General features: G+C 43.2%; 1 protein-coding gene across 3 annotated transcripts in view; it reads right to left on the bottom strand.

The window, feature by feature from the left end:
* The window catches only part of jmjd1cb (jumonji domain containing 1Cb), a 163763-nt gene that overhangs the window by 15680 nt on the left and 134977 nt on the right, over positions 1-13106 (bottom strand). For all 3 annotated transcript variants that reach the window (XM_086194569.1, XM_086194570.1, XM_086194571.1), the window contains 8 exons: positions 11522-11792; positions 9370-9921; positions 8938-9283; positions 7581-8523; positions 7304-7501; positions 6660-6832; positions 3931-4093; positions 944-3470 (listed from right to left, as the gene is read on the bottom strand). In XM_086194569.1, the coding sequence (XP_086050695.1) occupies positions 944-3470; positions 3931-4093; positions 6660-6832; positions 7304-7501; positions 7581-8523; positions 8938-9283; positions 9370-9921; positions 11522-11792 (5173 nt within the window). The remainder of the gene's footprint in view (positions 1-943; positions 3471-3930; positions 4094-6659; positions 6833-7303; positions 7502-7580; positions 8524-8937; positions 9284-9369; positions 9922-11521; positions 11793-13106) is intronic.

Raw genomic sequence — 13106 nt, 5'->3', positions numbered from 1 at the left:
AAACCCCTGAAACAAGGAATTACAGTATCTGTTCCAAGATTCTACAAGGCTCTGGAAGGTTAATCGAGGGATGAACCTCAATTCATATGACGGACATTCTGTCATTTGGTGTTTTGAAGTTGGTAGTGGAGAATCTAAAAATGCTTTGATTGGGTAAGACCTAGATTAGAAGCCTGAGCAAGGTCTGTAACCTGTGACATTGCCAGCACAAGTCACAGAGGAACCATACCAATTCATTTGCTGTCACTGCTGGTACTTCAGAGATTTTAACCCACTATTACAGAGAAGGCATAGTGAGCTGGTTGCAGCATTTGGCTGATCCTTCACCATCAGTTCCACCACAGATTGTGTGTGGGTGAGTGTACTCATTCATATCGGGGGAGGGAGAGGTGAGAGTAAGAACATGTGGAGATGATTTAATTGTTGTCTCGTCTTCATAAATACTTACAATTCATCAATGTTGGTGTAAGACTATGCACAGTGGTTCAATTATCACATGTACAAGTTATTTTATTCTACTGATAGTTATGGGACAGATTTTAGTGCATGTCAAGTACCCTCTGAACTAGAGGTGTGCCAACACTCACAGAGAATGGAGAACCAGGGTTGACTGTAAACAGATATGTGAATGGGGCTCTGAAAAGCAGGCTGGTGTAATTGAAAAAAGAAAAAATACATGTCTTCACATGTGTAACATCCAAGTAATGTCCGGATAAGATTTAATTAATTCAATAAATCTTGAATAGCATTTTCCGATTAACAAATTTCCAATTAAGTAATTTCAAATCTAATGTGAGTGGGACAAAATGACAGGATTATCATGCAGTTATAAAACTAACCACATTAAATATGGTTTTACATCTATTTATGGCCAAAGCTGTATATTGCTACTATTGCTGCCAGGCAGAATGCAAGTGTTCTAGTAAATTTGAAAATGACTTACTGCTGCTGGCCAGTTTAAGTTTTGTCTTCTCTTTTGCAGATCTAAAGATGCCATTTGGTTTTACATCATCTTCCTCCTTTTCATTGTCTCCTTTCTTCTTGGCCATGTCATTCTGTTTCTTCTTGTAGGTTGGTTTGGGCTGACGCTTGGCTCTGCCCTCCATCTTGCTCTCACTGGCATCTGAGTCATCTCCTCCAGTCTCAGAACCAGACTCATATGTCCGTTTGCTTCCTCGCCTCAGTGAAGGAGCAGCTTTCCTGTCTTCCCCTCCTGTTGCTCCTCCTGTTTTCTCCTCTGTCTGCTTCTCTCTCTCTCCTTTGTTTCCAGTGTCCTTGCTCAGTTCCACCTCGCTGGATGTAGAGGCACTGAGATTGACAGTACAGGGTTTAATCATTTCTGACATGGCTGTAGTGTTACTTGTGCTACTTGTGCTGGTGGTGCTGGGCAGTTTCTCTGGTTTAGTTCCAGCAGTGCTTGTAGTAGCAGTTGTATTCCTGTCCTCCTCAGAATGCCGGGTTAACCAGGCTTTTTTCAGTTTGTGGTAGTTACTGGCCTGCCCACTGCTTGCTGAGGCAGGTCCAGAGGACTGGCCATTAGGCAGGGGACTGGACTTGCCTGGTGTTGTTCTGCCACTTGCTGAGCTGCTGCTACTGCTGTCAATTGAGGATGAAGAGACTTGGCTGGACGATGGTGGAGGAGGAGAGTTGTGAATGGGAGTTTTGTCAACTGGATCAACAGGAATGAACAAGTTTCCAGTTGTGATGGATGTGGGAGGAGTAGAGAGGGTGCTCCTGGATTGGGCTGCTGCCAAGGCAGCTTTGTGCTTCTTAAGGTGAACAAATGATGGTGAGTAAGGCTGACTGGAGCCTGAAATGGAGCTAGGTCTTGGAATGAGACTTGGACTGGGTTGTGGTGTCCCTGATGGACTAGAGGAAGGCAAGGATCCCCCTGGAGATGTGGTATGTAACCCAAAGCTCCCTTGATGTTCTCCTGAGCCTGAGTGGCTCACCACCCGGGTACAAATGCTAATTTTATTGGTTGAAACCTCACCACGAGCTGAGAGTGAGTAGCCCAGCTCTGGAGTGGTTGCACCACTCCTATTCTGCATGCCAAAAGCTGATGAAACAGAAGTCCTGTAAACAGAGTTTGTGGTACTGACCGCCATAGTTCCCTGCACATTACGCATGCAAGTCTTTTTATACTGAAGACACATGTCATCCAGGTTAGTGTTGGGTTGGATAATTCTTCCAGCTCCATATTCTCTAACACTCTCTCCAAGTCGCAAACATTCCCCCTGAAGTTTGGATGGGTAAAACCTACCCTGTGATAACTCCTTCGGGATGATAGCACCAGATTTGTTAGCACCAACAAGACTGTCATATTTAATGGATGTCGATGGTCGCACAATGACAGATGCCATTGCAGCCTGGGGTCTGCTCCTTACCACCCCTTTTTCTACAGAGAACAAACTTCCTCTTTCCTGACTTATCTCTCCACCCCTCCATCCATCTGTAGATGAAGTCATAATCTCTCCACTGATGGTTGAGGCAACAGAGGCAGTGGCAGCAGCAGCTATTCCATGACCTTTGACATCCCTGAGTTCTGGTAGTAGCGTGGGGGGCTTCTGCTGCTCTGCCGATGTTTTTCCAACAGCTGCTGTTAAGCTAACTGGCTGGATGGGTGTGAGGGTAGGTGGGGACAGGCGTCCACCATAAGCTGCCCTCTCCCGTTCTCTCTCCCTTTCCTTTTCTCTCTCACGCTCTCTATCTGCAGCCTCTTTGCGTTCCAGCGCATGTTGTGTAGGTGGATGGAAGACAGGTGCCCGGTGAAGAGATGGCATCGCCCTGAGGTGGTGTTGCTGTTGCTGCTGCTGTTGGTTGTGGTGGTGGTGGTGGTGGTGATGATGATGATGGTTGGACGCTGAGGATAGAGAGGAGGAAGGAGAAATAGCAGGGCTGCAGCGCTCTATCCTGTCCACACCTGAGTGGTGTTGATGCTGCTGTTGGACTACTGTCACCTGCTGGCTAAGCTGCTCAGTGATTTTCCCTGCTAGACCCTCTCCTCCCTCTGGTTGGTGCTTAATGAGGGGAGGTGGCTTACAGAGGGACACTTTGGAGCTGTAGTTGCTTAGAGACAGAGCACCCTGGTTTGACACAGCTGCTCCCACACTGGCAACAACCCCTGGAGCTCCGATGGGTACCTTCTCATAGTAAGAACTGAGCTCCTTCGAAGGGTACAGTCTTGGGGGCTCATTTACAACACTGTTGGACAAAGTGGTGAAGTAGTTGCTCTTTTCTGATTGGATAACATGGGGATGTGTATGGCCTGCCTTTGGGCTAGGGGAGGCTAGAGCTGGGATCCTGACGGGAAAGGCAGGATCTCGGCCTCTCTCTCTGTCCCTGTCCATCCCAGGATCACTGGAACGCTGTATCTTTGCAGTGAAGGGAGCGACCTCGATGCTCTCTTTCAGAATTTGACGATTCTCTTCTTTGTACTTACTGGCTCGGTCCACTGCTTGAACAGCATCCTTAGAAAGGAAAACACACAGATGTGTTTTACATTTCCCAACAGACAGATTGCAAAAGTTTTGTTTTTTTTAAACAAGATTTGAGTTACATGTATACGAATATACAGCTTTAAATTAGTTACTATTTTTGCTTTGCTCACTTCTGTTTCTCTTTCTGATCACTGCCTTGCTGACAAGCCAATTAGAGTGATTTCTTTCACCGATGGTCTCAGCTGCTGATTCAATTAGCTCAATTGTCCAGAAAAGCTGCAGACAGGGGTCAACTAAGGCCCTACAGTTTGATAGTTAAAATGTGATGGCGGTTGGTCAGAAAATGGTATATGCGTGGGTTTGAAAGTATTAATGATGCTTGCGCTTGGCCGAGGCCCCTATGTGTCTTGCCCACTTCATAACTTGTCACTGTAGTGATGATAAGCTTGATTTTTGTGAATTTCCAGCCATTGTGTGTGGAGTGGTATACCTGTGAGTTGGCGAGACGTGCCTTGCTGTGGGGGTCTAAATAGAGACGGTGTAGGTGGACATCTTTCCCTGGGGGGGTCCTACTACTGTCTGTCTGCTCCTGTTTCAGCTGGGCCAATGTCAACGTCCTGATTGGATCCACAAAGCATTTCTTATCTACATCACTGCAGACAAAAGAGGGAAACATCATACATCATTAACAAATGCTATTACATGCCACAAGGTTTTACTAAAATAGATTTTTAGTTATTAGTATTACAATTCATTAAAAGTTGGAAATAGAGTAGAGCATTTACATTGACATGATTAATACATTTCAGCCTGATTCTGACTAAACCCAAAATCTTACACTCACCCACAACTACTTAGAATTTGAATAATACAATTTTTTTCATGTGTTTGGGCCATTATATTCAGTAAAGAAATAAGTTAAAAATCCCCCTTTAAAACGTACTTTCCGGATTCAACATTTCAGAATTTTCAAATATGGAAGAAAGTGCCCCTCCTTTATTGAGTTACACAACACCAAAAACTAAAACTCAACAACTTCCTTCCACAATTCAAACAGTACAATCCAAGTACTAATTGACTGGAATAAAAGATTATTGCAGCAGTATGCAAACAGACACTGCAATAACAGGCATTGACTGATATCACACTTTAGCTGTATATTCAGCTAATTTGATTGACCATGACTGACGGGGCTAATGGAACACAAGTGATGTTTCCTCTCTGTGTTGCTATCTGTTAAGATCGTCTTTGGAGGCGAAATAGTCACTGTTGGTAACAGGTTACAATTGGAGAGGACAAAAGCTGTTGAATGATTACCACCATTCTGTTTGGAGCTACTTTAGTATTCATGTAAACTATATAGAGTAGTAGTTTGTACAATAATATTGTCATCTGTATGTGCAAAAATAATTACAGTAAAATATCTGTATTATATATAGGTCCAGATATCCAGATATACACATACATGACACCTTCTCATTCAACGATTTCTCTTTACTTTTACTACTTTTCCACTGTAGATAAATACTGAAGTCTTCATATACATACACACACAGTAGTGTTTGCCTCCCTCCTGATTTCTTTGATCTGAAACATTGTGTGACAAAGAAATCAAACAAATTTAAATATTAGTCGAAGACAACGCAAGTAAACACGAATACAATTTTTTTAAATGAAGGTTTTTATTAAGGGGAAAAAAAAAATCCAAGCCTACATGGCCCTGTGTGAAAACGTGCTCCCTAAACCAATAACTGGTTGGGCCTACCTTACCAGCAACAACTGCAATCAAGCGTTTGCAATAACTTGCAATGAGTCTTTTACAGCGATGTGGAAGAATTTTGGCCCACTCATCTTTGCAGAACTATTATTCAGCCTTTTTAAGGTCATGCCACTGCATCTCAAGAGGATTCAGGTCAGGACTTTGACGAGGCCACTTCGAAGTCTCCATTTTGTTTTTCTTCAGCCATTCAGAGGTGGACTTGATGGTGTGTTTTGGATCATTGTCCTGTTGCAGAACCCAAGTTCTGCTTGAGGTCACTAACAGATGTGTGAACATTCTCCTTCGTGGTTTTTGGTACACAGCAGAATTCAGGGTTCCATTTATCACAGCAAATCTTCCAGGTCCTGAAGCAGCAAAACAGCCCAATCATCACACTACCACCACCATATTTTAGTGTTGGTATGATGTTTTGTTTCTGAAATGCTGTGTTACTTTTTTGCTAGATGTAATGGGACACAAACCTTCCAAAAAGTTCAATTTTTTCGCATCAGTCCACAGAGTATATTTCCAAATGTCCTGGGGATCATCAAGATGTTTTCTGGCAAAAATGAGACAAGCCTTAATGTTTTTTTGCTAGCAGTTTTCATCTTGGAACTCTGCCATGCAGACCATTTTTGCCCAGTCTCTTTCTTATGGTGGAGTCATGAACACTGACCTTAACTGAGGCAAGTGAGGCCTGTAGTTCTTTGGATGTTGTGGGGTCTTTTGTGACCTCTTGGATGAGACATCGCTGCGCTCTTGGGGTAATTTTGGTTGGCTGGCCACTCCTGGGAGGGTTCACCACTGTTCCATGTTTTTGCCATTTGTGGATAATGGCTCTCACTTTAGAAATTATTATATATTATATTATTAAAGTGATTTCTTGATACAAGAAAAGGTGTGGCGGTAATCAGGCCTGGGTGTGGCTTGAGAAATTGAACTCAGGTATGATGAACCACAGTCAAGTTATGTTTTAACAGGTGGGGGGGGGCAAACACTTTTTCACACAGGGCCATGTAGGTTTGAATTTTTTTCTCCCTTAAAAATAAAAACCAACTGCATTTTGTATTTACTTGTGTTGTCTTCGACTAACATTTAAATTTGTTAGATGATCTGAAACATTTAAGTGTGACAAACGTGCAAAATAAATAAAACATATACACACATATATATATACACATAAATATATATACATATATATATACACATACATATACACACACATATATATATACATACATATACATATATATACATATATATATATAACATTCATATACATACACATATATACACATGCATATATACATGTATACACACATTCACACATATACATTTATATAAAAATGATCAATATCTGCACATACAGATGACAATATTATCATGGAGCACAGTGGAGAAGCAAATGTTTGTACCTTTGAGAAGCACATCATAAATAAATGATAGGTCCTTTGACTCACTCTTTATGAACATCTATGCTGGTCTTTGACAGTGGAGGGCTTGTGTGTGTGTTGAGCTTAACAGGGGGGCGGTGGGGGTCAGCACTGGCTGGTCGGACTGGAACATGGCTCAGCAACCCGAGACCATCACTAGCACTACCAGCAGGTTGGTGCAGCCATGGACTGGCTGTGTTCTGGAGGCAACAACCACATGTACATACATACATGATAATAATGATAAAAGGTTTACATTATGATGCACATAAAATATCCAACCAAGTGTTAAAAACATTTAATCTAGTGAAAATAAGTCATAAATGACATCTACATCTCTCAGCTAAAACATTACAACCACAGGTTTGGAACAAGGTAGCAGTTTAGAACTCTGCAATTAATTCTTCCTTATTTTTTTGGTATTGTAACTGTACAAAAGTGAAAGAAGGTCTTATAAGTATATGGTTGTAATTAAATTTAAAATAACGTAAGGTCAAAGGTCAAAGTGACATGAGGTTTTTTACTTAACTGCAACACAAACCGGACCTTCTTTGAGTTGCCTATATCATCATTTTGGTGCTGTTGGCTAATGTCAATACGAACCAATACCTGCACCTAGTACTTTACAAGCTTCCCTTGTTTACAAGAAACATCGAATAATTTATGCCTACCCTCCGGAGAGATGCCTCAGAATTAACATTGACAGGATTTTCAGGGTGGACCCATTTAGCTGCGGGGGGCAAGTTGAGGCCTGGTTGGTAGGAGGTTGGTGTTCCATTGGGGTACTGCCAGAGGATTGGGTACAGACCTAGCCCTGCGGCCCCACTGTGAGCTTGGGCTAATAGAGGAGAAGGAGGGGGGCCCTGACCCTGAAATTTAAAAAAAATAAAAATTAGTTCCTAAGAGAGTTTAAAAGTGTGTAAATAGTGTAAAGTGTATCAGTCAGACCTGTAGAAACTGCTGCTGGTGTGCAGCTGCAGGATGAGGCAAGGCGAGGTGGCCCAAGCCTCCAGGGGAATCCAGACGAGGGTGACCTCCGAGGAGAGATGCTGTGGGAGGAGGCATAGCTGGGAGAACCCCAGGTGGTAACAGGTGCGGGTGAGGTAGGGCAGAGGTGTGAGGTGGAGCGAGGAGGTGTGAGGTGGCGTGGGGGTGGGATGCAGGGTTGAGGCAGGGGGAGTGAGGGGATGGGGAATGGAGGGAATGCAGGTGGGGATGAAGATATGCTGCCACATGGTTAGAGGAGACAGTGGCAGAGGCAGAGTTCTCGGCATCAGAGCAGACAAGAGCTGGGTCCCTGTAAACAGTGAAGGTCTCATTCTTATCGATGATCAGAGGGCTCTTGGTGCTACTGCCTCCTCCTGACTCTGGCCGCACTGGAACTGGCTTAAAGCCAGACCGTGGAGACTCTGTTGGTTCTACTTTAGTTGGCAAACGGCCTGTCGCACATGGGGAGGTATCAGAGTATCTCGGGATTTTATGTCTTGAAACCTCTGGGGAAGTGTTGGGTTTGGGTTTGGAGATGTCAAGCAGGCCTGGGTGGGGCTTAGCCTTTAGCAGGTCAGCAGGGTTTGTATTGGGGTAGGGATGGCCCTGAGAGTTATTGGGCTGCTGGGGTTTTTGTTTAAGGGAGTCAAGCTGACCTGGATTGGGGCTAATTTTGGACTTGGCTAAATCGGTGGGAAGGGATGTATTTATCTTGTGGGGTGGTGGCTGCTGCTGTTTTCTTGCCTCTTCAGACACAGATGGGCTCTTGATGCTGGTGTGGACAGATGTGTAATGCTGTTGTTGTGTGTGCTGCTGTTGATGATGATGATGAACAAAATGATGAGGAATGACATTTTTTTCCTTCTCCATCAGCACCACATTATCTGCCATCGAGGTGACAGGCCTGAAAAACACACACACAGAACAGACGTACAAATTAAATTACACTGATTTTTTACTTTTAGCCAGGAAAGATTTTGAACATTTAACCTCTAATATTGGCTCTTTTGAAAAGGGATGCAAAACTTCCTGACTTCTCTTTCACATTTGAACCATTTGTACATGAAATTACATACTCTTTAAAAGTGTGATCATGACTGTTATTTACATAGTAGTGCAAATGCCTAAGTAACACTGCTCGTGGAACTTTTCTCGTAACCTACTGTCTTATAAGACACAAATTGGATCTGGAGATCTTTGTTGATCAGGTAGCCCATTGAAAACCTGCGCCAGCAAACCACAATAAGGTAACATGGGTTTTACAGCCTGATCTAGAAATACTGTATATCCTCCACCTTCCAAAGCATTGTGTTCTCACCTAATGACCTCAGAGGGGGCAAACTCTGTCTTGTTGTTTAAGCTCCTGGCTGCTGTCATGCCACTTCCCATTACTCCCTGCTGCTGCTGCATGGCAGGCTCGATGTCTGTCCGGCGACCTCCGTCTGATGGTGAAGGTGATGGTGGGACAGGAGGTGAGGAAACAGGGGAGGGATTAAGGGTGAGGTAAGGTGAAAGTGCTGTTGACTCTGCCTTCTGAGAGGCCAGTAGAGCCGACACAGCCTCTGAACTCTCCCGGTGAACCGTGGCTTGGGCATCATCTGTGATGTCGATGACACTGCTGCTGAGGAGATGGGACAACGACGGTGTCTGAGATCGAGATGAAGCTGAGGAAACAAAAGGGCCGTTAGGACATTAAATGTATTGCTAACCCTCACTGGTTTCAGAGTTGGCATGCATTAGTCCACTTTACCTTTAACAGTGTTCTTGCTATTCTCCATCATGCTGGCCTGGATAGTGTCAGACATCAGAGGCATTTGTTGCCTTGGAGATTGGGTTATCTGTGTTACCGCCACCAATTCCTCTTCCTCCTTCGTTATCATTTTGCCAGTTTCCTTAACACCCTTCTTACTGTCCTCTGTAGCTTGAAGCTCTGCCCATGGAGACAGGCGACCAATGAGAGAAGAAGAATCATTGATTTTTGAGGCCTGAATCAGTGGCTTCTCATCTTCCTCAGTTTTTGAAACCACACTTGATTTAACTTCACTGCTGCGAGTCTTAAGCTCATTCTCAGAATTGGGCTCTGAGGATGAAGAAGAGGAGGAAGAGGAAGAGGATGATGAGGATGATGATGATGAGGAGGAGCATGATGAGTGGGCAGTCCTCTTGTGCGGATTTTCAGAGTCACTGCTTTCCGACAGATCTGAGGTCATGTCGGTCTTCAGTCTCTTTAGCCCCGCTTTCTTCTCATCTTCCTCGCCCTTCCTGCGTTTAGTCACTGCCTGCTTGGCCTTAGATTTGGAGTCTATGGAATGAAATAAAACAAAGTATACATTTTTTGACATCCAAAAACATGATCTCACACCAAGATCCCTTGACAGCCTCACACATTACCCATTCTTAGTTTCTTCAGTGTTTTCATTAGAACATAAATGTATTGTCTTTTGGAGACCTTTCATGCTTCTCGTGGGTGTCAGCAACTGACAGCATGCAAAAGGCAGTAGAAATGGCATGGAAACGGACAACTAAACATTCACTGAATTGACTAATGTTTAAGTGGACTTTTTTTTTTGTACGTCACGATTACATATGAACAAATAAAATTACCTCATCAAGATATGTTTCCTGTATCTTTATTATTCGCTGAATATTGGTTGATATGTCATCATCACATGCTCTGGAACTAGCATCACTATTGGCCAAGAATATCAATTATCATTGAGCTATGCTTTAATGAGCACAAAATAATCAATACAAAACACAATACAACAGCTACATTACAATTTCCTGGATTATAAAAAAGAGGGTTACAATTAATATTATGTTTAAAACAAAGTTGCTTAAGATGCCCACTGACTTTTTGAAGGTGGTAAAATGTTTTCAAATGACTGGCTTTTACGATTTCTTTTATGATTCCAAAATGATGTCAGCTGTACCATGGTGGTATGCTGTCATTAAATAACTATTATAAACTGCCGCTATTATCCTTAAACAATACCGTACCAAGTTATAAACCACAATTAGGTGCAATACACAATAAAACAATGATGCACATCACTGGAGGTCAAACTGAGATTCCATCTCATCACAAAACAAACCAATGCAGGTGCCATGCTGCCTCGCTGTATGACATTATTTAGTATTATAGCATTCTGCAATAAAGACGTGATGTGTAACACCATGGGGGCTGTGTCTAAACAGTGGGGTCTTCCATTGTTACAGTTGTCTTTTTTACAGTTGTTTGCACCGCAACTACCTCGTCAAACAACTCCACAGTGGCAAAACCTCAGGGATGGAGGAGATTTGTCCAGAAATGCTGAAGGCTCTGAGTGTTCAGTGGCTGTCTTGAATCATACATCTCTTCACAGTATTGCATGGAAGTCTGGGGCAAGACCAAAGGAGTGGCAGACTAGGTTGTTGATTCCCCTTTAAAAAGGGGGACCAGACATTCTATGCCAAATACAGAGGGATAGTATTGCTCAGCCTTCAAAGGAACGTCAATGCTGAAGTGCTGAAATGGAGAGTTCTGAGGGTAGATGAAACTCATATTTAAGAGGAACAGTGTGCATTCTCTCCTGGCTGTTGTACACAACTTCCAGCTCAAAGGGAGCCTGGGAGTATGCCCATCTGGTCTATAAGTGTTTTGTAGATTTGGTGAAGGCTTACATTCAGGTTCCTTGGGAGACACTGTGGGAAGTGGTGTGGGAATATTGGGTGAAGGAGGCCCTACTCAGGAGTTTATGGTGCGAGCATGACATGAGTATGAGACTTTCATCATTCAAACCATTCTTATTTAGGTGACATAACCACAATACCCAACTCAAGGTATGAACGAGACCAATGAATTACCAGTTCATGTGTATAATCAAAAGATATGTACAACAGGGATTAAAGGATGTCCTGACCTCTCCCTGTAGCTTCTTCTCTCCTGTCTTTGTCCTCCTCTGGAACGCTGCTATCAGACCCTTTTCTCCTTGAAGACCGAGAGGTACGCTGATCTCTGTGCTCCCGGACACTGCCGCTTGGGGAATGGTGTGATTGGCTGGATGGCTGCTGACTTTGCTGTGACTGGCTCTGTAGTTGGGAGGCCAGCATCCCCTGGGAACCCTTTGGGTTGGGACCTGATGAGGTCATGATGGGGCGGGGGCTGTTAGCTTGGGCTCTTGTGTAATGACTCTGTAAGGATGAAAAAGTTATAACATGAGCACAAGCTGATGAAGGAATCTGATTAGGTACAGCTCTACAATCTATTGCAACCAAATAAAAAAAATGCATTTTTATATCTCAATAAAAATATATAGTCCATAATTCAGTCTGATTATCTGATTGTTGTGATTCTGATAGTTTAAAACACAGCTTCCTGCACTTCTGGGATAAATGAGTTTTCAAAATCTGATTGAGCAAGCTATCTTCTATGAATATTTATGATGGGTATAGTCAAGTGCTGTATTGTTTGTGTCTTTCAAAATTGGCTTTCATTTTACAGCAATGATATTCATGTTATAGCTACAGAGAGGTGACACAAAGAGCCATGGCAGGTCTATTAACATTTCATCTTTCATGTAGAGGTCATTCATTTTCCAAGGAAACTTAACTTATAAAAGGATCTTACAGTCAAAATAGAGAAGCTAGCAGAGCAGCAAGAATAAACCTATTGATACTTTCAGCAGTCATGTGACCCTTGACTTGCAGATTAAAGCAGCCCTCCTTAAAATTGACACTAACCTGTCACTAACTGGAAAGCTGCACTGTAGTGTGTGTGTGTGTGTGTGTGTGTGTGTGTGTGTGTGTGTGTATAATCCCAGAGAGGGGGGATATTTGCAGAGAAATGAATACTATGGATGCCTTGCAACCTGTAATCTAGGCTAACAAAGAAACAACTGTTACTAGAACTACCCAAATCCCAAAGGGACATACCACCAAAAGTGGTTGAGAACAACAGGGCTAAGGTGCTGCAGGACTTCAGCTTCCAGACTGACAAACAGCTACTGGCGAACCAACCGGACAAAGTAGTGGTACACAAAGCAGAAGAGAGCAGTGGTGATAGATGTGGCAATACCAGCTGATACCAACATCAGGAAGAAGGAGCACAAGAAGTTTGAGAAGTACCAGGGGTTAAAAGAACAGCTACAGTGGATGTGGAAGGTCAAGGCTGATGTGGTCCCTGTGGTAGTTGGTGCACTCGGGGCAGTGACCGCTAAACTTGGAGAGTGACTGCAGCAGATTCCAGGAACAACACCTGAAACCTCAATCCAGAAGAGCGCAGTCCAAGAAAGAGCTAAGATACTGTGTAGAACCCTGAAGCTCCCAAGCCCCCCCCCTCCTTCTCTCTCTCTCTCTCCAAAATGACTTCGAGGTAACAGGTTAATATGGACACTAGATAGCAAAAGTAGATACAACTTTTTATTGTGATGCAATTTTTGGCTAAAGATAAAGCAACCAATGTTTCTTTAAACGACTAAACGCCGGTTAATGTCAATATTACTGGTG

This window comes from Aulostomus chinensis, chromosome 23 (genome assembly GCF_037954235.1).
Source record: "Aulostomus chinensis isolate RoL2024-O1b breed Wild chromosome 23, RoL_Achi_v1.0, whole genome shotgun sequence".
Taxonomy (NCBI): domain Eukaryota; kingdom Metazoa; phylum Chordata; class Actinopteri; order Syngnathiformes; family Aulostomidae; genus Aulostomus; species Aulostomus chinensis.
The sequence above is the reverse complement of the archived record's forward strand: the minus strand, read 5'-3'. Positions and strand labels throughout refer to the sequence as shown.